The 20,998-nt window shown below is 54.0% G+C and overlaps 7 protein-coding genes across 7 annotated transcripts; 1 reads left to right on the top strand and 6 right to left on the bottom strand.

Annotated features, from left to right (window-relative positions):
- Positions 1-402: 402 nt before the first annotated feature.
- Positions 403-2,462, bottom strand: HMPREF1541_00380 (uncharacterized protein; the record flags this gene model as incomplete). The annotated part of the gene is made up of 4 exons (XM_008712686.1): positions 403-630; positions 687-2,139; positions 2,188-2,327; positions 2,379-2,462. The coding sequence occupies 4 exons, from the start codon at positions 2,460-2,462 to the stop codon at positions 403-405; spliced, it is 1,905 nt and encodes a 634-aa protein (XP_008710908.1).
- Positions 2,463-2,925: 463 nt separating this feature from the next.
- HMPREF1541_00379 (uncharacterized protein) lies at positions 2,926-4,585 on the bottom strand (the record flags this gene model as incomplete). Its single annotated transcript, XM_008712685.1, has 2 exons — positions 2,926-4,353; positions 4,400-4,585. 2 exons carry the CDS (start codon positions 4,583-4,585, stop codon positions 2,926-2,928), a joined length of 1,614 nt encoding a protein of 537 aa, XP_008710907.1.
- A 635-nt stretch (positions 4,586-5,220) lies between these two features.
- Positions 5,221-6,478, top strand: HMPREF1541_00378 (uncharacterized protein; the record flags this gene model as incomplete). The annotated part of the gene is made up of 2 exons (XM_008712684.1): positions 5,221-5,432; positions 5,476-6,478. 2 exons carry the CDS (start codon positions 5,221-5,223, stop codon positions 6,476-6,478), a joined length of 1,215 nt encoding a protein of 404 aa, XP_008710906.1.
- A 302-nt stretch (positions 6,479-6,780) lies between these two features.
- On the bottom strand, positions 6,781-8,676 carry HMPREF1541_00377 (uncharacterized protein; the record flags this gene model as incomplete). The annotated part of the gene is made up of 1 exon (XM_008712683.1): positions 6,781-8,676. The coding sequence occupies one exon, from the start codon at positions 8,674-8,676 to the stop codon at positions 6,781-6,783; it is 1,896 nt and encodes a 631-aa protein (XP_008710905.1).
- A 1,249-nt stretch (positions 8,677-9,925) lies between these two features.
- Positions 9,926-11,937, bottom strand: HMPREF1541_00376 (uncharacterized protein; the record flags this gene model as incomplete). Its single annotated transcript, XM_008712682.1, has 2 exons — positions 9,926-10,050; positions 10,086-11,937. 2 exons carry the CDS (start codon positions 11,935-11,937, stop codon positions 9,926-9,928), a joined length of 1,977 nt encoding a protein of 658 aa, XP_008710904.1.
- Positions 11,938-15,671: 3,734 nt separating this feature from the next.
- On the bottom strand, positions 15,672-15,923 carry HMPREF1541_00375 (uncharacterized protein; the record flags this gene model as incomplete). The annotated part of the gene is made up of 1 exon (XM_008712681.1): positions 15,672-15,923. One exon carries the CDS (start codon positions 15,921-15,923, stop codon positions 15,672-15,674), a length of 252 nt encoding a protein of 83 aa, XP_008710903.1.
- A 3,990-nt stretch (positions 15,924-19,913) lies between these two features.
- HMPREF1541_00374 (uncharacterized protein) lies at positions 19,914-20,751 on the bottom strand (the record flags this gene model as incomplete). The annotated part of the gene is made up of 4 exons (XM_008712680.1): positions 19,914-20,317; positions 20,365-20,491; positions 20,585-20,628; positions 20,679-20,751. The coding sequence occupies 4 exons, from the start codon at positions 20,749-20,751 to the stop codon at positions 19,914-19,916; spliced, it is 648 nt and encodes a 215-aa protein (XP_008710902.1).
- Between the last annotated feature and the right edge of the window lie 247 nt (positions 20,752-20,998).

Genomic DNA, 20,998 nt, shown 5'->3' with positions numbered 1-20,998 from the left:
CCTGCCCCTCACTTGCGAATTACTACTGATTTCCGTGCGATTTCCGTTCTGTGTCGTCAAAAATGCCAGCAACCATTTCAAGCGAGCTCACAAGCTGCATCTTGTTCATGTAAGTCATCCAGAGACGATCGCGGCAGTCGTCTTTCAACATTGTGCCTTGCCAGCTTGGCCTTCCCCAGAAAAGGCAGGTGTGTTCTAGTACTCCGTAGCTTGCGTCGTATCCGCCGCTCCAGATCCGTATCTTGAGCCTCTCAATTCGATCTATGCAAGAACGGGCAGCTTCGCCCGATGTCACAAAGCTACTAACGCCACTTAATCGTTCACCATGTCCAGCATCTCACATCTACGTCGGCCGTTGCCTCGGTCGGTCGGTGGCCTGCTACTAAAGGCAAGAGGCATCATTCAGGGTTGAATCCTAGCCTGCTTGAATCGCTTAGCAAGCTGTTCCGAAGGGCTGCTCGACCGTTGAATGTCTTCGTCTGTCGCAGAAAGCCATGAACGCTTAAGGGGCCGCTCACCATAGTTGTCCAGGATTGCCATGAGCGTTTTCCATCCGGACGAATGCGCCAGTTGCATCGCGTCTGCAACGTCGTGCTCGGCCGCTACCTTGCAAAGCATTGCTTCTTCCTCCTGCAGAAAACGTTAAATTAAATCACACAATATCCTCCATATTCTTAGCCACTTACCTTGCTCAGCACTGACATGCCATGGAGATAACACAGCAGATGGAAGTCGGACACCGCTTGGATTTCTTCGCTTGAGCTTCGCAACTGCTTGGCAACGTCGCGTGGATCTTGTCCTGCCGCCACAACCTCGCGGTTCTCGATCGGGAACGTGTTCCGCGAGAACATTGGCCTTGGGTTGATGGGCATGCCGGCTGTTAATGACACCAGTAGGTACTCGACGGGGAAGCTGGGTTTCGCATTCTCTTGGACGCTGGCACCGTACTCGTTGATGCGGCGGTAGAACACATCCGGAATGTATCGAGCCTTGCCCGTTATGCTTTCATCATCCTCTGACTGCACCAACATTACGGATGGGTCTGCTGACGGCTCCACAATGTCGGCTCGCACCATTTCCACTGCTGAGTTGGACGCCTGGTAAGCTTTGATCGTGATGGTCTCATCTTCGTCTCCTGTGACTACACAGGTGACAAAGTTTGACCCAAAGCGACCAGTTTCACTCCATTTGGAGGGCTTGGAGTACTTGGCCTGGTATCTGGCCGCGAAAGCGATCTCGAGTGATGAGAGGAAGAAGGAGTCGATGTGTCGCTTGCACACAGCCTGACCTTCGCCATCTTCCGGGGGCATCAAGTCGGTGAAGACGACACCGATCCGCTCCAGGCCACAGAGACGCGCGACTTCATCGACGTCTTTTTCATTTTCCCATTCGAGTAGAGTGACGCCATCAATTTCGCCCATCTGAGGTGGTTCGTAGATGGCCTCGACGACAGCCTTGACTCCTAGCGGCACTTCTTCATATTCTTCGTAACGTCCATACAGAAAGCCAATGCGCTGCGCACCCGACTTGCGCCAGAAATCCATGAATTTGTCAACAATATCGGCAGATGCGTACTCGACATGATCGACCATGCGAAACTCTTGGGGCTTCAGAGTGATTGCACTCGGTTGACATTTGGTGCAAATGCCTTCTGGCCATGGTGGGTGCCCTGAGGGACAGTCTTTCTTGACTCGGAAGTATGGTTCTGATAAGGGTGGCATATAGGAACTCTTGAGTTCTGGTTTGTTCGTGGCTAGGTTGATCTTGCGCAAGTGCGAGTGGAAAGACTGGTGCTTGATCTTCTTCTCGTCGAGGTACTTTTGATCGTAAGGTTCGAGAGGTTGACAGTAATCGCACATGCCCTTTGGCCCATGTCGGCACATCTTGTGATCCCGAGGTCTTTTGATTTTGCCATCCTTCTTGTCCAGTCGATCGTCCAGAGGAGTCTGTCTAACAGCCTCCCAAGGATTCTTGACTAATGTTGGGGAAGCAACATCGGGTGCTATGACAGGGACCGAGGGCTCGGGTATGGCGATGGTGCCATTGAGTTTTCGTGGTGCATTTGACACGGTGCCATTCGCATGCCCATTCGAAAGTTGCTCCTGTTCGCTGAAGCCGATAAAGAGTTTGTCGCCATGTCTATTGCTGTCAACGACCCTGTGCCCCGACTTATCGGGAGTAACTTACTTGAGGCCGACTTGTTGTACCTGAACCTTGGGAAGGTCTGCTAATCTTCTCTCACGTTCTGTGTTGGCTGTTGAACTGACTGGCTTGTTGCTAAGTATGACAGATGAGGGGTCGGCGTTGGGAGCTAGGTTCGCTAGGATCTGGATTGGGTCAGTTCCACGGGGCAGTTGCTGAGGGCGCTGACGACCTACCCTACTCTGGAGAGCCCCGAATGTGTCTGAGGGCTCGACGTTCAGTCGAAATTGACCAAACTTGGACTCGAAACGCAGTAGCATCTCGACAGAGATTGATGTTAAGCGCTCGACTGCAGGTGGGAAAAGTGGACGATATGCTACCGAGAAGCCAAAGGTAGAGGAATCATAGTTTATGAAGACAAGACGGTTTCAATGAGGAGTGAAGCAGTGTAAGCCTAGGCTAGTCGAATCATCTGGAAGGCAACAAGGACAGACTGTAGGCAAGCAAGAGGCAACACGCGACGTGATGGGTCGGTCGTCATTCGATGTACAGGCCGGACTTTAGAAAGTCGGTGTTCCGGCAGGCGACAACCTTTGCGTCATTCAGCAGTTGTACGGCGGATTATTCGAGTATATCATGCCAAACGATTCTGTCACCAGCTACTGTACTAGTACGTTGTCACCAGTCTGTTTGCTACCGAATTTACCCATACAACGCCGCGCTAGATGTTCGTATATGCCTTTCCCGTCCCAACGCCCTTGCATTGCCGTCCATGCCAGCAGACTATTTCTCGCCCTTGTACAGTCTTCCAAGTTGCTTCTCCAGCACTTTCCGTCCTTCGTATGTGCGCCAAACCTCCTCGGCAGGCACCTTGGGCACGACTTCCCAGTCAATCAAATTGTCTGTGATTTTCGTCAGATCTTCCTGCTTCCGCTCCCAGTCTTTGTCCTGCTTCAAGTGAATTCCTGAAGTGATGACCACGAGAGGTACGCTGCGGTCTTGAATGTTGCGTGAGCTTAAGACTTCATTTTTGGTCAATGAGTCGGCCACCAAGTTCTCCTGCAACTTGTTCTTGATGAATTTGCCGCCTTGATACGACGATTTGCCCCAGACACGGTCCTCCCTGGACCGACCCTTGAAGATGGCGCCTGCCAACCGATCGAGGCCCAAGGGCGAGATAAAGCCGCGGGCCCAAAGCATGAAACCGTGACCTGGATCGGCGATTCGATAGAGGAGATCCTCATGCAGAGTGTCGATGAGCATGATTCCGCTAATAGCTCGTGGATGTCTGGCGGAAAAGACGCGGCTGTAAATACCCCCAATACCTGCTGAAACCAAGATCCAAGGCCCTTGTTCGCCCGACACGGCCAGAGCCTCTGACAGAGCATCGGCCGACATGCTAGCAGAGTGTGGCGAGGGAGCATTGTCCGACCAGCCGAGCCCAGGACGGTCCCAGTAGCAATACCTCTCAATGGTGCCGTTGCTATAAGCATTGTAAACCCAGTCCTCGAAGGAGTGCTCGACTGGCATGTAACCTCCTTCAAGCAAGACAGTGGGATTGGGATCGCCATTCTTATCGAAGGTTTGGTTGCCAACACAAGCCAGATGAATTTGGTATTTGTCGCCGTCGACCAAGAAGCGCTTCCCTGGGGGCTCGAGCGTAGCGTCCCGAGCTCGCAGGGAGAGGGTGGCGGTCAGCAAGATTGCAACCGCAGCAAAGATCGCCATGAGGATAGTCGCTAAAAACACGGCCAACCACTCTTTCAGAGTCCGTCGATTTTCCTGACGGCCAGTCAAGCGCTCCTCCTCCTCATGCTTGCCCCACCGCACCGTTCTGTTGGTTAGGATGTTGTACAGACCAATGATGGCAGCCCAGACGACTGAGGCTATGCCCGGCCATCCCTCCTCAAGCCTGATCCTTGGCGCAGCCAGTATGATTATCATGTTGATAAGGAGGAGTAAAGAGATGACCATGCTCAGCACACCCATTGGCGTAGAAGGGACGGCGAAGAAGAGGAGTGCGACCAAGATGTTGCCAACGGTGAGAGTCGTGTATGATACATCGAAGAAGCCAGAGCCTCTGGAGTGCATGCCGGGAGGGCTCACGAAGATAGACACAAATAAGATGACCCACCAGATGAAGGTGATCATAAGAAATAGGACTTCGAACCATCTCAGAGCCCGCACACTCCAAAGGTTGTAAGGGCTGACCTGCAGCTGGTTAGAGCCGGGATGACTTGGGTGCTTCAACACTTACGGCAGGATCATCTGGATTGAGGTATCCTCCAACTGGCTGCTGCCTCGGGAGCAGTCTTGTGCGCTCGGTCGCGTCCTCGGACTGGCTCGCATTGTCGTTACGTGACGAAGATGTAGGGCGAGCTTGCTGGTCGCCTTCGGCATGTTCCTCTTCCCTCTCACCGGAGTTCTTCCATAGCGAGACCATCTCAACAGAGTGGAATGATACAGTGGAGACCAGGACGGTCAAATACCTCACGCTGGGAAACGAACAGCTCGTGGATAGGTACAAGTCCAATTGCGAAAGAAGCAAGGCAGCAGGAAAAAACGGCGAGCGTGGATACCTAGGACCTAGGATGCTTTTGCGCAGCCAGCTCTAGATCTGTACGTCATCAGTGCGGAGTGGAGGTTGGGGTTTGTACGGATCAGCAAACCACTCGGGCATGTGATACCCTCCTCGTGCGAACTCTTTGCTAGTTCCTGGTATTGAAAGATCTGGTCGAGAAGCTAATTGCGTGCGCTTCGACTGTGAAATCTGTTCCTGCCGTTGGCCCTCCTCCATACCGTATGGCTTCCATTGTGAGTTTCTGGCTAGGCTACGCCCTCATCGCGCCTGCTGCTCGGCTAACAAAGCTCAAGCTCGGGTCACCTTTAGGCGACAGATCCCTGTAGGCAGATCTTTCTCGGGCTTCCCTAGCCGGCCTCAAGGCGTGCGTGGGGGCGGACAGCGCTGCGGCACTGTCACCTGGGTGCTACATCGGATTACACAATCCGGTCCATGCCATTTTGCCTCGTTGCCAACTTTTCGACGCCTTATTTGATCGCGTTTGTACCTTCCCCGTCATGAGTGACCTACAGCGTTCCTTCGCCAAAGCACAACTCAATCGCATACCCCCCGAGCCCATCATTTTCGACGAACACGAAGAAGAACAAGATGACATCTCCAGTTTACGGGCCACCTCACCCAATGATTCCTCCTCGTCAGCCTCGTCAGCCTCTTCCACCGGTACCATAGTTCCTTCACCAAGCAGAAACCTCTTCGAACGGCCCAAAGCGTACGTCTGAACTCCCCTTGTCTCGACCATCTGACCCCTCTAGATCAGCCATCAAATCCCGCTCCGCCCCGCTCCCCTGGCAAGACTTCTTCGCACAGGACCTCCATTTCCCCAATTCACAGCATCCTGACCTGATACACCACGCCTACCTCACTCCGCCGAGCAGCAACGGCCCTCTGATCGTCACCCATCACGGTGCCGGTAGTTCCGGCCTCTCCTTTGCTGCTTTCTTCTCGGAGCTCGGCTCACTCCTCCCGACCGCCGGAATTCTCTCTCTCGACGCACGTTCACACGGCTACACCACCAGCCCACCATCTCTACCGCTTGACCTTACCCTCGCCACTCTCGCCACCGATCTTCATTTCATCCTCACATCCACCGCGACACACCTCTCCTGGCCCAAACTTCCCGACATCCTTCTCCTGGGCCACTCCCTCGGCGGAGCCGTCGTCACGCAAGTTGCCCATCAACGCCTCCTGGGCTCCTCCCTCCTCGCCTACGGCGTTCTTGACGTCGTCGAAGGCTCCGCCATGGATGCCCTGCAATCCATGGAATCCTACCTTTCCACCCGACCCCGCGCTTTCCCCTCACTCGCCTCCGGTATTGAATGGCACATCCGATCACGTACCATCCGCAACAGCTCCTCCGCCCGGGTCAGCGTCCCTCCTCTCCTTCAACTCGCCCAGACCTCTGCCGGTCAAGAGCAGTACCTCTGGCGCACCGATCTAGACGCCACCAAACCTTTCTGGGAAAACTGGTTCGTTGGATTATCCAAGAAGTTTCTCGAGGCTCGAGGCGGCAAACTACTCCTGTTGGCAGGCACAGACCGCCTGGACAAAGAACTCATGATCGGTCAGATGCAGGGCAAGTACCAGCTGCAGGTATTCCCGGAGGCAGGCCACTTCGTGCACGAGGATCTCCCCGCAAAGACCGCCAACGTGGTCGCTGACTTCTACCGCCGAAATGAAAGGGGAAGTCTGGTCTTGCCGCCCAAGGTCGATGAGCTGATACGACAGGGCAAGGTGAAGGCCGCGCAGGCGACATGATGCGGGTGTATACTTACGGACTCTCGCAAGAGCTGGATCGAGAAGATATGTCGCGTCAGGAGACCGTTGGCTGGCATCGATTGCTACGCGAAGAATGATGATGATGAGACGAGAAACATACACATTCAAGCAGTCCGACATCGACCGATATATTTACTCACTAGCTTGACAATCTGTCCCTATTACACTTTCCCAAACACTGACCTTGCCAGGAAAGCGCGCAACGCGCCTCATTAAGAAAAGAAACCATCCCCTCACAATCCATGTCATCATCTCCATGAAACTTCCTCCCCCCTTCACTCCTAGGCCTCTCTCTTCTGCACCCGCTTCCCCCTCTTCGCTAACCGCTCCTCCACCTGCCGCTTCCAATCGCCCGCCTCGTGATGAGTGGTAGCGCCACTTGAGCTTAAGCGCATCAGCCGTGTCGCAGGCTGATGCTCACGCCTGTCAAGGAGGACTCCATCGTCGTCCTCGCTCTGGGTGGCCATGGCCCGGTCCTCATCGTCACCGTTCAGAGCTGTCGCCGCACCGTCGTCGTCGTCGTCAACGTCATCGTCATCGTCATCGGCGTTCACGTCGCCATCAGCGCCGTACTCGAAGACGACAATGCCCTCGTCCTCACCACCCTCATTGCCATCTGCGCCAACATCAGCATACCCGATGAGCATGTCATCGCGCTTGAAGCCCGCGTAGTTAGCCGCCTGCTGCATATCCGGGGGAATGTCGTCGGGATTTACATATATGCCGGCGGTGCCGGGCGGCGCGGAGCCAGCTTTGGCACCAGGCGGGAGACTTCCTGAGATGGGATTTTGAGGTGTTGCTCCCGATCCTGCTCCCGGTCCTGAATTTGGAGAGGCCGTGGGGGTTTGTACGCTGGAGGAAGCCTTAGTTGGGCTGGATTTGCTGTTGTTGACAGGAGAAGTCTGCGCTTTGGCGTTGGCGTTGGCATTGGCGTTGGCGTCCGCCGGCGGAGGCGCACTACCTGGTGCCGAGCTCGAGCTTCTGAGGGTGTTCGCTGATGAGGAGCCGGAGCCCGTACCTGCCGATCCGTCAGCAGGTTTGGGCTTCCAGTCGACATTGCCGAAGCCTCTGTAGGCAGTACCGGGGTAGGCCCATCGCTTCGATGCGTCGCGAGCGTACTGGTGCCACGAGCGCTTGGCTTTCATCATACCTGCGTCGTCGGCACCACCTGCTGCGGGAGGTGGGCCGACAGCAGCTGCATCTCCTGCGCCGCCCGCACCAGCTGCTGGTGGACCTGAACCGCCTGAACCGCCTGAGCCGCCTGCTGGTGGTCCGCCGCCTTGCCCACCACCGCCGCTTGCTTTGCCACCACCTTGACCGCCGCCTCGACCTCCTTGATCCCTGCCTGGGGATCCACCGGACGCACCGCCGCCATCGCCGCCACTGCCCCTACCACCACCACTCTTTGCATGTCCTTTTGCATCTCCGCGAGCGCCACCACCGCTCTTTCCACCTTTGCGAGAATCACCGCCCATACCAGCAGCACCTCCTTGAGCACCTGCACCCAGACGACCACCTCCGCGGCCGCCATCATCGCCTCCACGACCACCACCCATACCACCGCTGGCTTGTCCTCCACGGCTGCCACCGCCGCCCGCACCGCGAGCGCCTCCACCACCTCCGCCCCGGGGGCTGCGCTTCTCCAAGTCACCCTGGTTGTAATAATCGCGGTCCTCGTTATGAGAATCAGCATTCGCCTTCCTACTGTAGCCATAGGAGGCCTCACCTGCATGATCACCGGTCACATCCTCGTCCACATTGTCTCCACTGTAGTCGATATCTCTCTTCTTATGCCCACCTCTCTGCCCGCCTTGCTGTCCACCTCCTCGATTGCCACCGGCACCGCCGGGACCCGTGCCATATTGCCCACCCCCTTGACCACCACCGTCGCCGCCACCATGCGCGCCACCTTGTGCTTTGCCGCTGCCGCCACGGGGGTTGCCAAACTCATCACAATCCTCACCTGGGGGCTTCCCTGGTGGTTTCTGAGGAGGCTGGTGAGGTGGTTCAGGAGGCGGCTTTTGGGGTGGCTGATTTGGAGGCGGAGCTTGTGTAGTAGTTGCGGTGGTGGTGGTAGTAGTACTAGTAGTTGTTGTGGTAGTAGTGGAGGAAGAGACTGACGACGATGAGGAGCTTGTGGAGCAAGTACTGCAGGATGACGAAGAGCTCGTTGACATGCTAGAGGTTGATGAAGACGTCGTAGGAGGAGAGGTTTGTGGCTGGCTTGACGTTGATTGGGAAGATGAGGTCGATGGCGTTGTGCTGGGAGAGGAGCTTGTAGGTTTAGTGCTGCTGGAAGTTGAGGGCGATGTGCTTGGTGGTGATATCGTGGGTTGCGTGGTGCTTGTGCTCTGAGAGGCAGAAGTGCTTGACGTGCTTGAGCTGCTGGTGCTAGGGCCCGTGACTGGCAGTGTCCCCGATGAGCTGCTTATCGATGTGGACGTGGTCGGCGAGCTAGTAGTACTTGAAGTTGACGTAGTCGACGAAGTAGTTGTCGTCACTTGTGTCGTTGTGCTCTGAGACGACGACGACGTCTTAGGAGGAGGCGCTGGCGTTGAACCGAAGATGCAGCTGCAAGCGCTACTTACTCGGACTGTATCATTGCCACAGCCAGCGAGGTAAGTTGGCAGAGCCATTGACCTAGTCATGGTATACCCTTGGCAGAAGGGAATGGCCGACGGGGCAACGCGAACGTCAAGCATGTTACGCAAACAGTTGTCGTGGCGACAGTCAGGCGGCATACTCATCGTCGAGATCGTTGTAAACGCTGTTGAAGAGCTGCTTGTGGCTGGTGATGTCGTCGATCCACTAGTGCTTGGAGTCGTTGGCACACTGGCGGAAGTTCCAGAAGATGTCGAAGTGTCAGATGTGGTGATTTTCGTTGTAGGAGGTACGGTGCTAGAGGTGAGTGGCATAGTGGCACTGGTAGGTACGGTCGTGCTCGTCGTTGCCAGGGTGGCAGGTAACTTGCAATCGGTTGCAGATACAACGCCCTTGCTAGGCTGCTTGGTCGATCCTGGTGGAATAACCAAGACCTGGCCTATTTTGAGTTTGTCACAATCGATGCCCGGGTTCATCTGCATGAAAGACGGAAACGGCACTCCAAAGTTGTCCGCAATAGTGATACAGTAGTCGTTTTGGGCAACCGTGTACGTCAAACATGGTCCAGTGGTGTTTTGGGGAGGAGAAGACGTGGTTGTGGAAGTGCTGGAGTTGGCACTCTGTGGCAAAACTCCCGTTGATGGAGTAACCGTCGCCGGTGTGTTGGCGAAGGGCTGAGTCGTACTCGTCACGGTGCTTGTAGTGTTATTTTGCATGCATACCGTGCATGGAATAGTAATCGTAGTGGCCGCACAGGTCGGGCACGGAATAACCACAGTAGTTGTCATGGGCACTGCCGGAGTAATTGAAGTAGTTGAGCTTGCACTAGCTAGTTGTGAAGCAGGTGTTGTCGACACTGATGTCGTCTTGGGCATCGTTGTAGATGTCGCTGTTGCCGTGGGAGCCACAGAGCTTGCCGGAGTTGTCGAATTGCTGGCAACCGATGCGGCCTTGGCAGGTGTTGAGCTTGCGGGACAGGTTGTACTACCGACACCGCTTGCAGGCTTCTTCGTCGGCATGCCGGGAATTTTCAACACAGTACCAATCCACAGTTTGTCCCAATTGATACCGGGGTTGGCTTTCTCCAGCTCGGCAAAGGTAATGCCGAAGCTCTCAGCAATCTTGACACCATAGTCACCCTTCGCCACAGTATATGTGTAGCACGAGGTGGCATTGGAGCCAACAGGCTTGACATCGGTGGAGCCAGTAACTGTCGCAGTGTGGACATTGGTCATGGTGTTGGTCGTTGTTGTATTCATATTTGCAGTGTTGACATTGCAGACCGAGCACGATGGGGCATTTGTTGGTACGGTGATTGGTTGACTCACTGTCACCTTGTTGCAGTCTATGCCAGGATTGGCTTTGGTGAATTCGGCCTGGTTGCACTGGAGCTTCTCGATGATCTTCTCGCAGTAGTCGCCCTTGGCTACCATGTAGATGGTCTGAATGGGCGTAGTAGTGCTAGCTACAACGCTAGTCGTCGTGCCACTAGTAAGTGTAGCAGAAGTGGAGTTGGCGAAAGGTATGCTAGAGATACCAGAAGAGACTGGTTTGGGATAGTTGAGGACCTGGCCGATGAACAGCTTGTCCCAGTCGACATTTGGGTTTGCCTTTTCGAGATCATCAAAACTACAGCCTAGTTTCTGCGCAATAGCATGGCCATAGTCACCCTTCTGACAAATATACTGCGCCATAGAAGCGGCAGAAGTAGAGCTGGCACTCGAGACACTCGACGAAGCAGACGTCGGAGTCGTTGTGATTGGAACAGAGGTATTTCCAAAAGCCGCGGTGGTCGTATTCTGATAGGGCGTAGTAGTGTTGGCAAACGGTGGTGTGGTAGATGGAGCCGCGACAGTGGTATTTAAGACCTGGTTTGTGCCATTCTTGAATGGTGAATCTTGGTTTGAAGGAGGTGGCACAGTACCAGCACCCTGCGAGCAATTGCCGCCAGGCACCTTGAGGGTCTTACCGAGCTCGAGCTTATCCCAGTTGATAGGTTGGTTTGCTTTTTCGAGGTCGGGGAATGGAATTCCAAGCTTCTGTGCGATGCCATAGCCGTAATCGCCGGTAGTGACATTATACGTACAAGGCAGGTTTTTGACAGGAGGGGTCAAGGTCTGGTTGGTACATTTGACATCCTGCCACTTACCACTGAACCCAGCGGGAAATTCCCAACTCGAACAGGGGTTTGGGGTAGAAATTTTCACGCTCTTGAAATATGCAGTATATGGTACCTTGGACATGTCGGTATATCCACCAGCCCAATGTACGACACCAGGGTTGGTGTCCTTGTCGCCGCCATTCCAGATACCGAGATGGAGTCTGGAGGGGGTCTGAGGATGTTGATAAGCACCAGCATCTGCGCCCGAACTCTTCTGAGTACGGACGACATTGCTGTCAATTGACCATACGATCTCGTCAGGTGTCCAGTCGATTACGTAGGTGTGGAACTTAGCTGTTGGTGAGTCAACTGCGGGTTGGGTGCCACGGTCGTAGTTGCCTGTAATGCCTTTGCCGAAATAGTTGGTCTGCACCTTCCCTGTGTTTGAATTGAAGTTGCTTCCGCTCCACTCCCAATCGATCTCATCATGGATGTCAGACATCAGAACCGCGCCAGTGATCATGCCTTGACCTGGTGCCGCTTGGACGGTGATTTCGACACGGCCGAAAAGCATGTAAAAGCTGGTCCAGATGTAGGGTGCATCAGTACGCTTAGCAAAGGTGAATTCGGCACCGTTGGATCCACCATACTTGACGACAGCCTGATCGGCTAGTGTCCAGTTCGGTGGTTGGCTGTTGACCTTGGTGAAATCGATCGTATATTCTCTTGCTGCCATGCCAACGATTGGCGGACAAGTGGCTATTGTCGGATCACATTGTGCACTGATGATGACGGCGTGGATCAACGCACTAACAAGTAAAAAGAAAATCATCTCGTCTGCCGACTAACGTAACTTGCTGTCGCGTAGACAGATAGGTGCGGGAAAGAGAGAAAAAGTCAAAACCTGTGCTGTGAGAGGCGCAATTGACCAGACACGTTAAAGACGGTCAGTTGAACACAGATCTTGCTTCGACTGTGGTGTCGGGTTATAGCGACTGGGAGATACAAAGACATGTTGGGACATCAAAGAAGCTGTACCCGCATGCGGAAGGCATCGACCCGCCGGCGAACGACCGACAGTCTGGCAGCCCCGTATTAGCACTACCAAACCTTTCATTGTTACAAGTAGCCTCGAGTCTTTGTGCGGCTCAAATTGCTGGTTTCTCGACGTCCAATGGCTGCGTCAAAGGGAGCTCGGCAGTCCGGACAAGCAATACGAGTGTAGAGGCCGCCGACCTCCACGAACGGCGAGGAAGGTGACTAAGACAAGCATGCTTCATTTTGGGCTGCCCTCAGCTAAGAGCGACGCAATGCATCAAGTCGTGGTCAATTAGGAAAAGGTGTACACGTTGAGCCGATGGCGGGAGGTCAATAGAGACTTCCTGCCGCACGTGGAAAGCCCGATGCCAAGGCCATCTTGTGCCGCGCAGCCCAACCAAAGCTGTCAGATTTGTCCGAGAATGGCAAGTGACTTCACCACCCCTGCCTGACCTTCGCCCATGACGCCATTCAGATGCTGTTCTCGGGCTGATCCTCGTGGCCATCGGAGCGATGGGGCATTGGATCCTTCTGGCCTAGACAAACTTTTGATACGCCCACCGACCATCGTGCGAACACCCACCTGTAGTGCCTCGCCGGTCGCTGTCCACAGGATTTCCAGAGTATGTAGGAGCACCCATGTCCAAGGTTCACCGGTTACGTCCAGAAGTACAAAGCCCAGTGGTTTGGCTACCTTAGTGTGGTTGTATATGACTTCAGGTGGCAGGATTCAGTGTCTGTTAGCCTAATTACAAATTGAATCGAAATTGCATCCATTGCTACCCATGCCGGTGCGGCTTCCACGAAGTTCGCCAAACAAGCAGAGAATTATCATATTATGGCAGCAGTAGACAAGTGGGTGCTGCAAAAAGAGCGTCCACTAGCGTATTCACCTCGAAACCTTGACCAGAGCATACTTCTGGGAGACAATTGAGCTCAGTCCGATAGTTCAAGACTGTGCTCGTTGTGGCCGATGTATCGCATCGGACTTCATTACAAACAACGATCGGTTGAACTTCGTATGCAGTGATTGGGAGGGCGCCAAATCCCGTCACCTGTCCATTCGCGCCTGTAGTCGCTGGAGGGACCGAAGGAGTAGGAGATGGCGGGAAGTCCGTATCCCAGGTCGTTGCATGGCTCGAAGACGGTGGAGCTGTGGGATTGACGCCGCAGCCGACGCCCGGCGGACAAGATGACAGCGTAATGGTGCTGGTGCTGGTGGTGGCCGTTGTGCTACAGCTACTGCTCAACGTTCCAAGCAGCGGAGGTTGGCTGTTCGCCCCTAAGGTCGAGCTTGACAAAAGCGAGCTAGGCGATCTTGTTGGTGAAGTAGGAGGTGTGAATTCTGTTGTAGTCGTTCCTTCACCGGACACCGTCGCGGAGGATGAAGAGGAATGCGTAAAAGGTGTTCCGGATGGTCTGGTAGTCGACGAGGAGCTACTAGTCGAAGTTCTGGAGCTTGTTCCATCGGCAGACGGCGGCGAGTTGGACAAAGTCTCGGAAGTGCTGGGTGCTGGACTTGTCCTGGGCGTTTCGGGTATGCTGATGGAGACAAACGGGCTTGTCGTCTCTGGCACTGAATCTAATGTAGGACTCGTTGCAGTAAAAGGCCGCGCAGTTGCATACTGTGTGCCGTCATCGCCAAATATCAACAACGCAGCCTCTTGTACTCCACCACCTTCAAATGCAGGAAGCATTTCTGTCACCACCGAGTATGTAACACAGTCTCCGCTCCCCACGTACGGACTGTTGAAATTAACACCGATACACGCGCCGCGAGCTTGATTGTTCAGAGTGGTGCAGAAGTCGATACACTCAGAAAAGCTTTCGGAGGGCGAGTAATTGGCTTGAGCACCGTTGTATGTTGTTCTTTCCACTCGTTAGGGCATTTCGACTCGAGTAAAGCGGGTCATATGAAGCACTTACGTGCATTGCAACTGCCAGGTATAGTTCCCCGGATTTGAGACTGAAGGGACTTTCAGCATGACGCCTCTCCTTTTCGCAGCGTTTTTTACCATAGAAATAGCCATCGAAATCATCGCAGATCGCATCCAGAGTGTAGGGAGGTAGGATGGTTTCCTGGCGTGCATACATCTAGTCATTGTTAGCTAAACCCCGAGGTCTTGGAATTGCTTCCTTACCCGCACTCCTGTGTCGTCTGCGACCTTCCATCGCGAAAGGCGCTGACGTTGGTCTGTGGCTTTGCTCAAACCATCCTTGAGATTCTCGTTTTTAGCTGCCGCCATTGTAGCCAACCCCAAACTCAGTGCCAGATTGTACATGGTTTCGTTCGCCGGCCAAAATCCGCGGAGACGGAAGCCTTCTTTCGGCTGCCGACATCAAATGTAAGGCTCTGGCCCAGACTATGTTTTGTACGCACGGTCGCCATGATGAACGTGATGCTGGTCGGAGAATGTCTGCACGTTCTTTGGGACCGAGAATCGTCGGTGCAGGAATTCAGGTACATTTCTCAAAGCTGTAGCTCCCGTCTCAACAAAAGAAGGCTGACGCGACCGTCGCAGCCCGCCATTTCGATTGCCGTTGCAATAACCATGGCAGGAACGTGCAAGTGGTGACTGGTCGATTTAGTGGGCAAGACGATACATTACACCGCGACGGGAAGCTTCTAAGTTCCTTGGTACGGAGTACTGCCAACGGCAATTGCGTCGGAAAGGTCAGGTTCGATCCACTAATACACCGGCCGATCACAATTTCGCAGGGGTTTGGAAGACCCTAACGTTGGCTGGATGTCCGGATGTGGAGGACGAGCTCGTATTCTCGTACGACAAAGGCTCTAGACGGACGGGACAGCCTCCGCGTTCTAGCCTCCCTGACAGGGTACAGAGCACAGATCACAATGCAGAAGGAGCCTGGTATGCAAGGTGTGAAGCCATGACGGCTAATGTTCAACACTGAATGCGGCTGCGCATTGCGGCATCTATTCGCGCTAATAATTCCCAAACATTCGCTCCAATACAAACTGTGAGTGGCGGCTATTCGTGTAACAGTCGGAGAGTACCGCAGCAGACTCGGATCTGCGTCCATAACCCGTGACTGGACCATCCAAGCGCCTGCATGCATTAAGACTCCTCCCCAGGGGACGTCGCCAGCGACAAATCCTCTTTTCCTTGCCCCTCTCATGGCACAAAAGCCCTTTTTCCATTGACCCATCGTAGATGCGGACCACCCCCACGCCGATTATGACCACGAGACGTTGGCTGTCCGGCGGCACTGCATGCATGGCAGGCTTGCATTGTGACTTGACTGGTCATTTGTCAAATGATTCGAAGGTGGTGGTGGAGCTTGTCGTCGAGTTGTGGTCGTTGATAGGCTGGGACTCTCATAGGGTCACCATTGCCTCGTTTGGGCCCTCCTGAGTGAAGCCCGTGGCAGTGCCTCGATCGAAAGTGATGATGCATCGTTTTGGCGGTTCTAGACGTTGTCCCAAAAGCGCTGGACTGCACGCTGGGCAACGGGGTTCTTGTAGTCCGGAGAGTTGCGGTGGTAGTTGAAGACAGCGAACTCGATTTTGCTCATCACATAAGAGGTGGGCTGGGCTTGAATGTTGCGCCAGATGCGGGACAGTTCTTTCGAAAGTACCGCCCTCGCCTGAGCATTGTTGGTGCCATTGGGATTGTCTTGCACCATCTTTAATGCTTGCTCGACGGTGGGTGTTTGCGTCATGGTGTACGTCTAATAGATGGCGGACGGTCAGATGGGGAGACGGAAACGATGCTTAGATAATATTGATAGATCAGACTTATTATGCCGCGTAGAGGATAACCAAGTCCGAACTGTGGCCGGCCATCAGCTTTTTAACATGCAGTCAGAGCCTCACCGATCGCCTGATGGAACAGCAGGTCAAGCAGTGCCGCCAGTATGTTTGCTCTCCTACGGCCGGGTGGCTCCACCGGGCGAGGGAGTGGCACTATGTGTAGCAAATCCTAAATGCTAAGCGAAGATGACTTGCAAAGCATAATGTCATTACCCACATCGGCTGCGGTGCACATGAGACCAGGGCAGAGCGAAGCGGGAAGGGGAAGGGGGAAGGCTGATGCTCCCTTGAAGGGTCAAGCAAACCACAAAAAGCGTGATACATGGGTTCCTGCAAAGAGGGGTGCTGTAACTTCTAGCTTTCTTCGTTAGACTTTTTGCGAATTTCTGGGTTTCGTGCTTCAACTTCAGCGCGTGCCAATCATGGCTAGGCTTTCCGCCGGCGTTGGAGGCCCCTCGAGCTTATTATTCTTGGTGCACTGCATCATTTGGGCGTGAAGGCTAGGCCGATCCCACCTTACCGGCTCCGACGACCGAAGATTTGACGGGTATCAGGTCACACACGCTCTCCTGGTCTACGTAGCACAATGCGCACATTTGGATGGGTCATTCATTGGCCTGACTTGAATGGCGCCGCATACGTAGTGGCGGGACAAGTCCATTACCCCCAAGAGATCGGCTCCTGTGACAGGGCAAGGCGGCGACGAACAAAGTCCCCGCTGACGGGCGCCAAGAGAGAGGGTGGAGGGCAGGGCGCGATGGTATCACTCTCCGACAAGGTGTGGTAGTACTCCGTACTCCGTAATCACGGATGATCCACGCGAGCCACTTTCTAGGCACGTTTGGAGCGTTCTCCACGCTACACCGTCTGTCATTACAGTACTCCGTATGCTGTGACAGACAAACCTGCCGGCCTCTTTGTCTACCGCTTTAGCATCCGAAGCCAAGCGAGCCCCAAGGGTAATTCCCTGCTCGCCTACGAGCCAATCATTTGCGCGACTATACATAGCATGGCTGCCGACTGTGGCCCAGTTGGCAGCTGCTGGCCGCACCAACAACAGATAGTCCAGCAACCAACTCAACGCTCTGCACTTCTTCTGGCGAGCGTGCGACCAACCGGGCATTCGCCAGATATCTAACTTTCGCTGGTTCAGGCTGCTGCCTCGAGGCGATCCCGGCCGTCCCACCCACCGCGAGACACCAGCGCCCAGGTGCCGGCTGTTTGCAATTGACTGGAGGATTGGTCCGACCACTGCACCATAAGACCGACGTCTTTTCGTTTCTCCAACTCTTTGAGTTTTGGAGTCGCCCGACCATCATCGGCTGATTATCGTTGCCAAACGCTCCTCTTGTGTAACTCTTTCGGCGTGCCCAGTACGGAGTACTAAATTCCAAGAACCTTTGACCTTCTACGACCAAGGTTTGCCTTATGGTTATCCACGCGTTTCCGCTCCGTGATCAAGGAATTACCAAGAGCTTGTTTGGAGCCACGCTATTGCAAGTACGACCCGAGTGATTGTTTGCATCGGTCCAATCTTTGCTTGGGCTGCCTAAGGTACACCTCCATGCCTGCAGCCAAGATTCACAATCCCATTTATCCCTGGCCAATCTTTTTCGGAAGCTATAGTACTTCTTCTCGACCACCGCAACAAGGATGGAAATATATATCCAGCCACGTGCACGCAGTCAGCCCTCTATGAGGGCCGTCATTCAGCTTCTTCTCTCTGTCTAAGTGCTGGCCATTGTTCCTGTCAGCGAGGTAGTCACCTCGGGCGTTTTGGCTGAGGTGCACCCTGCCACGAACCCGTCTGCATGGGCTTGGATCTCGTAGAGTTCGGGGCCGGGTCAGATCCATCCGGAAACCGTGGTTGAATCCTTCTGCTTCTCTGGCTTGCAGCTGCTCATGTCCTTCAGCTGCAAGGAGAAGGGGTCCAGTCAACAACTCTGGTTGTGACCTCATCAACCATCTGAATCTCGGTCTGTTCCTTGTCATGCGCTTTACCGTGCTCATCGTAGCGGGCGATCATGGCTCTCACACCCGCCACAGCCAACAGTGAATCGTGAGAGGATCTTCAGCCTGCGCCATATTTGGTATGTGCTATTGCCCGCAAACGTCGTCACACCTGGAGCATTTTAACCAACTAGTTGCGGTCTAACAAAAGTACTCTTTTCCTTTCATAGTTCCGACTCGTCTGGACACTGCAGACTGCATCTCGGCAAAACGTCCTCTTTTGGATCAAACAGGGTATTGCCATGCTGACATCCCGGCTCATTTGGATGCGTTTCGGATCTAACAGCCATCTCAATCAGACTTTGTGTGATGAATATTGTAGTTTCGAGAAGGTTCGCGATTACGGAGTACTGGGTGAAGGTATCTTTCAAAGAGTCTCATCGTGCGCAACTGCTTGGGAGGTCGTTGGAGTACCGCCAGACTCACGCCACAGCTTGTGGACTCGTCGCAGTAGTTTGATGACTGGTTCCCAGCCCAAGTCGGGAACTATGCTGCCCTGATATGAATGCCAAAGATTGAACCGCGGCTTGCATAACCGAAACGCGCAAGGACGCATTTTGGCTATTAGCACAACCCATCCCCAACTGCCGACCCTTGTGAGCCAGCTCGTCCTCCGTCCACCGAAAGTCTCCATGCTCGCCCCCAAACGCCCTTGAACTTTAAAGAAGCTTCAGGAAACCGCATGGTCGTCTTATCGCGTCATGCATGAAAAAGTGTCTCGAGTGCGTCTAGTACCGCACAGCGGCAACTCCGACCCGAGGCTTCCTGTTCAACAATGAGCAGGCGCCTCGACAAATGCTTTTCTGACACTCGGGCGGTCTCATATAGCCCGGCTTGTTGTTTGCTGGCTTCTGCGTTATGATCTGGCACCGCGAGCCGACTCTCGCCGTTTAGACAAGTTTGTCAAGTCTACTGGTGCGCTGATCGGGAGCTACTTTGTACATCAAACCAGAGCTTGTGTAGAACAAACGCGCATGCGGTGTGAGCTAGTGGTTGCAGATCTACTGGATACGTCAGAAGTGCGTGCATTAGCTCGTTTACAAGACCTTGTCGGCGTCCTCTCGTTTGGCATCTCATGGAGCGCATGCTGCAACTACCAAAATCGTGCTTGTCAATAAAAATTGTCAGCAGCAAACATGCCACCTCAAGCCAGCGGAAGGTCAACCGTGACGTCCCACGCACGTGCGGTGGGGTTTTGGGGGGGGGAGAAAGGTATCTCAGCCAAAACCAGCAAAAGATTAAAATTCCCGGACCCCACCCCTTGAGATGATAAGTCGAACTCGCTTTGACTTTGGGCTGCAAGGCTCCCGGAGTTCAGGCGGGCGACCGCCATCGTATTACCTTTTCGTGACTATACTCGGCTCGGAGAGCTGACGACGTGCCAAGCTTGGCGTATACGAGTCACCGTTGACGTACTCAAGTGATGCGACAATCGTCCCATTTTGAGTTCACTTGATCGTTTTGTAAACCTCATCATAGGTTTTCCAACTCGCAAGCTTATTGAGATTGCTGGATTGATGGACGGTCAGCAACGACAACAGAAGTTGGCGGTCATGGGAACTTGCCGGAAGCCCACCTGCAGGCCGCCCCCCCGGACTCTTATGCTCACCGCTCGACTTGGTTTCATGCCGCTTCATACCGGTTTACGGATGCCCAGCCTTACATGAAGTCGTCGTCGTAGAAACTGGCGTCTCGATCCTGGTTACTGACCATATTGTCCTCGTTCATGAGGTCGTCGTAGGCGTGCGCTGGTATGCCACGTCAGCCCAAAACAAAGTCGCAGTTTCATTGATGTTTGGGTCACGAAACTCGGTAAAGGGAAGCACAAGCAGCAGCAAGATCTTGACACTAACTCAGAGACCGAGAGCAGCCCGAGTATGGGATCGTGTTTACCCATGGGCAGCGCTAAGGTGGAAGTTGGGAAGCATGACGCCCATCGAGCCCGAAACCGAGTCGATGCGACACATGTAGTTCAGAGGCTTACCTTTCTGCCATTTGAGTTCCTCGCGTCTCTTCTTCTCATCCCGTTCTCTGGCTTTGTGCTCCTCCCGCTTGAGGCGTTCGTTTTTCCGCTTCTCCCGAAGGTCGGATTCCTTCTCCTCGCGCAGGTCGGGAAATTTCTCGACTTTGGTCTTGTTAAGCCGGTTTACAACGGGATTCTCCCGAGCCGCCACATGAACCTTCTTGACCTTTTTTTGGTCGTGAAAGGATACTTGTCCAGTTGCCATCGATGCATCTTTGCGAAGATTTGACCAGGGAGTGTAAATTATGGTAACATTGTCCTTTTTGTTCCCTGTTGGACAAGTCAGCGGCTGGCTTCCGTCGAAGTGACAATATTACCCTCGATGGAATTGGCTTTCGTGAGCTGAGCACAATCCTCAAGCAAAGCCCGGGGTATCGACGACCACGCATCTCCAGTTTTGAGTCTCAGATAGACATGAGCGCTGGACAAGTTGTCGACATGGAACTTGAATCTTGTCAGCCAGCTATCAGAACCATGCAACAACCCGTACCCTGCAGCAGTTAGACGCCGAGATCACAGTGCCGTGGATCGGATAACAGACCAGATGTCCTCATCCCAGCCAAACTTGATCAAGTCCTCATCTAGAAGATGTTTCAGTCCTGTTTAAAACGAATGTGTTATTGGGCCTTACTCTCGACCTTGTCCTTGCCCACGTAAATAAACGCCGGTGGATCGACTGCCGTGGACGTGAAGTAGTACACCATGTTGAAGGAACGTTGGTCTGAGGATGTTATTGTCGATGACTTGTGGGGTCTCGACAAGAGAGAGATGTCGGATCTGCGGGGCAGGAATGCCGGCATAGGGAGCGGAACTCGGAATAAAGATTCTCCTGGGACGCTGCCACGTGCAGACCGTTGAAAGGGGGCAAGTGGATTTGGGGGCTGAGCAGCCCTGTACAGAAACTCCGTACACCTGCAAGCAACTCCAGCCCCCCGGTCGGCATGGACTCTC

This window comes from Cyphellophora europaea (genome assembly GCF_000365145.1).
Source record: "Cyphellophora europaea CBS 101466 unplaced genomic scaffold supercont1.1, whole genome shotgun sequence".
NCBI classification, from domain to species: domain Eukaryota; kingdom Fungi; phylum Ascomycota; class Eurotiomycetes; order Chaetothyriales; family Cyphellophoraceae; genus Cyphellophora; species Cyphellophora europaea.
This window is presented reverse-complemented; position numbering and strand designations above follow the sequence as displayed.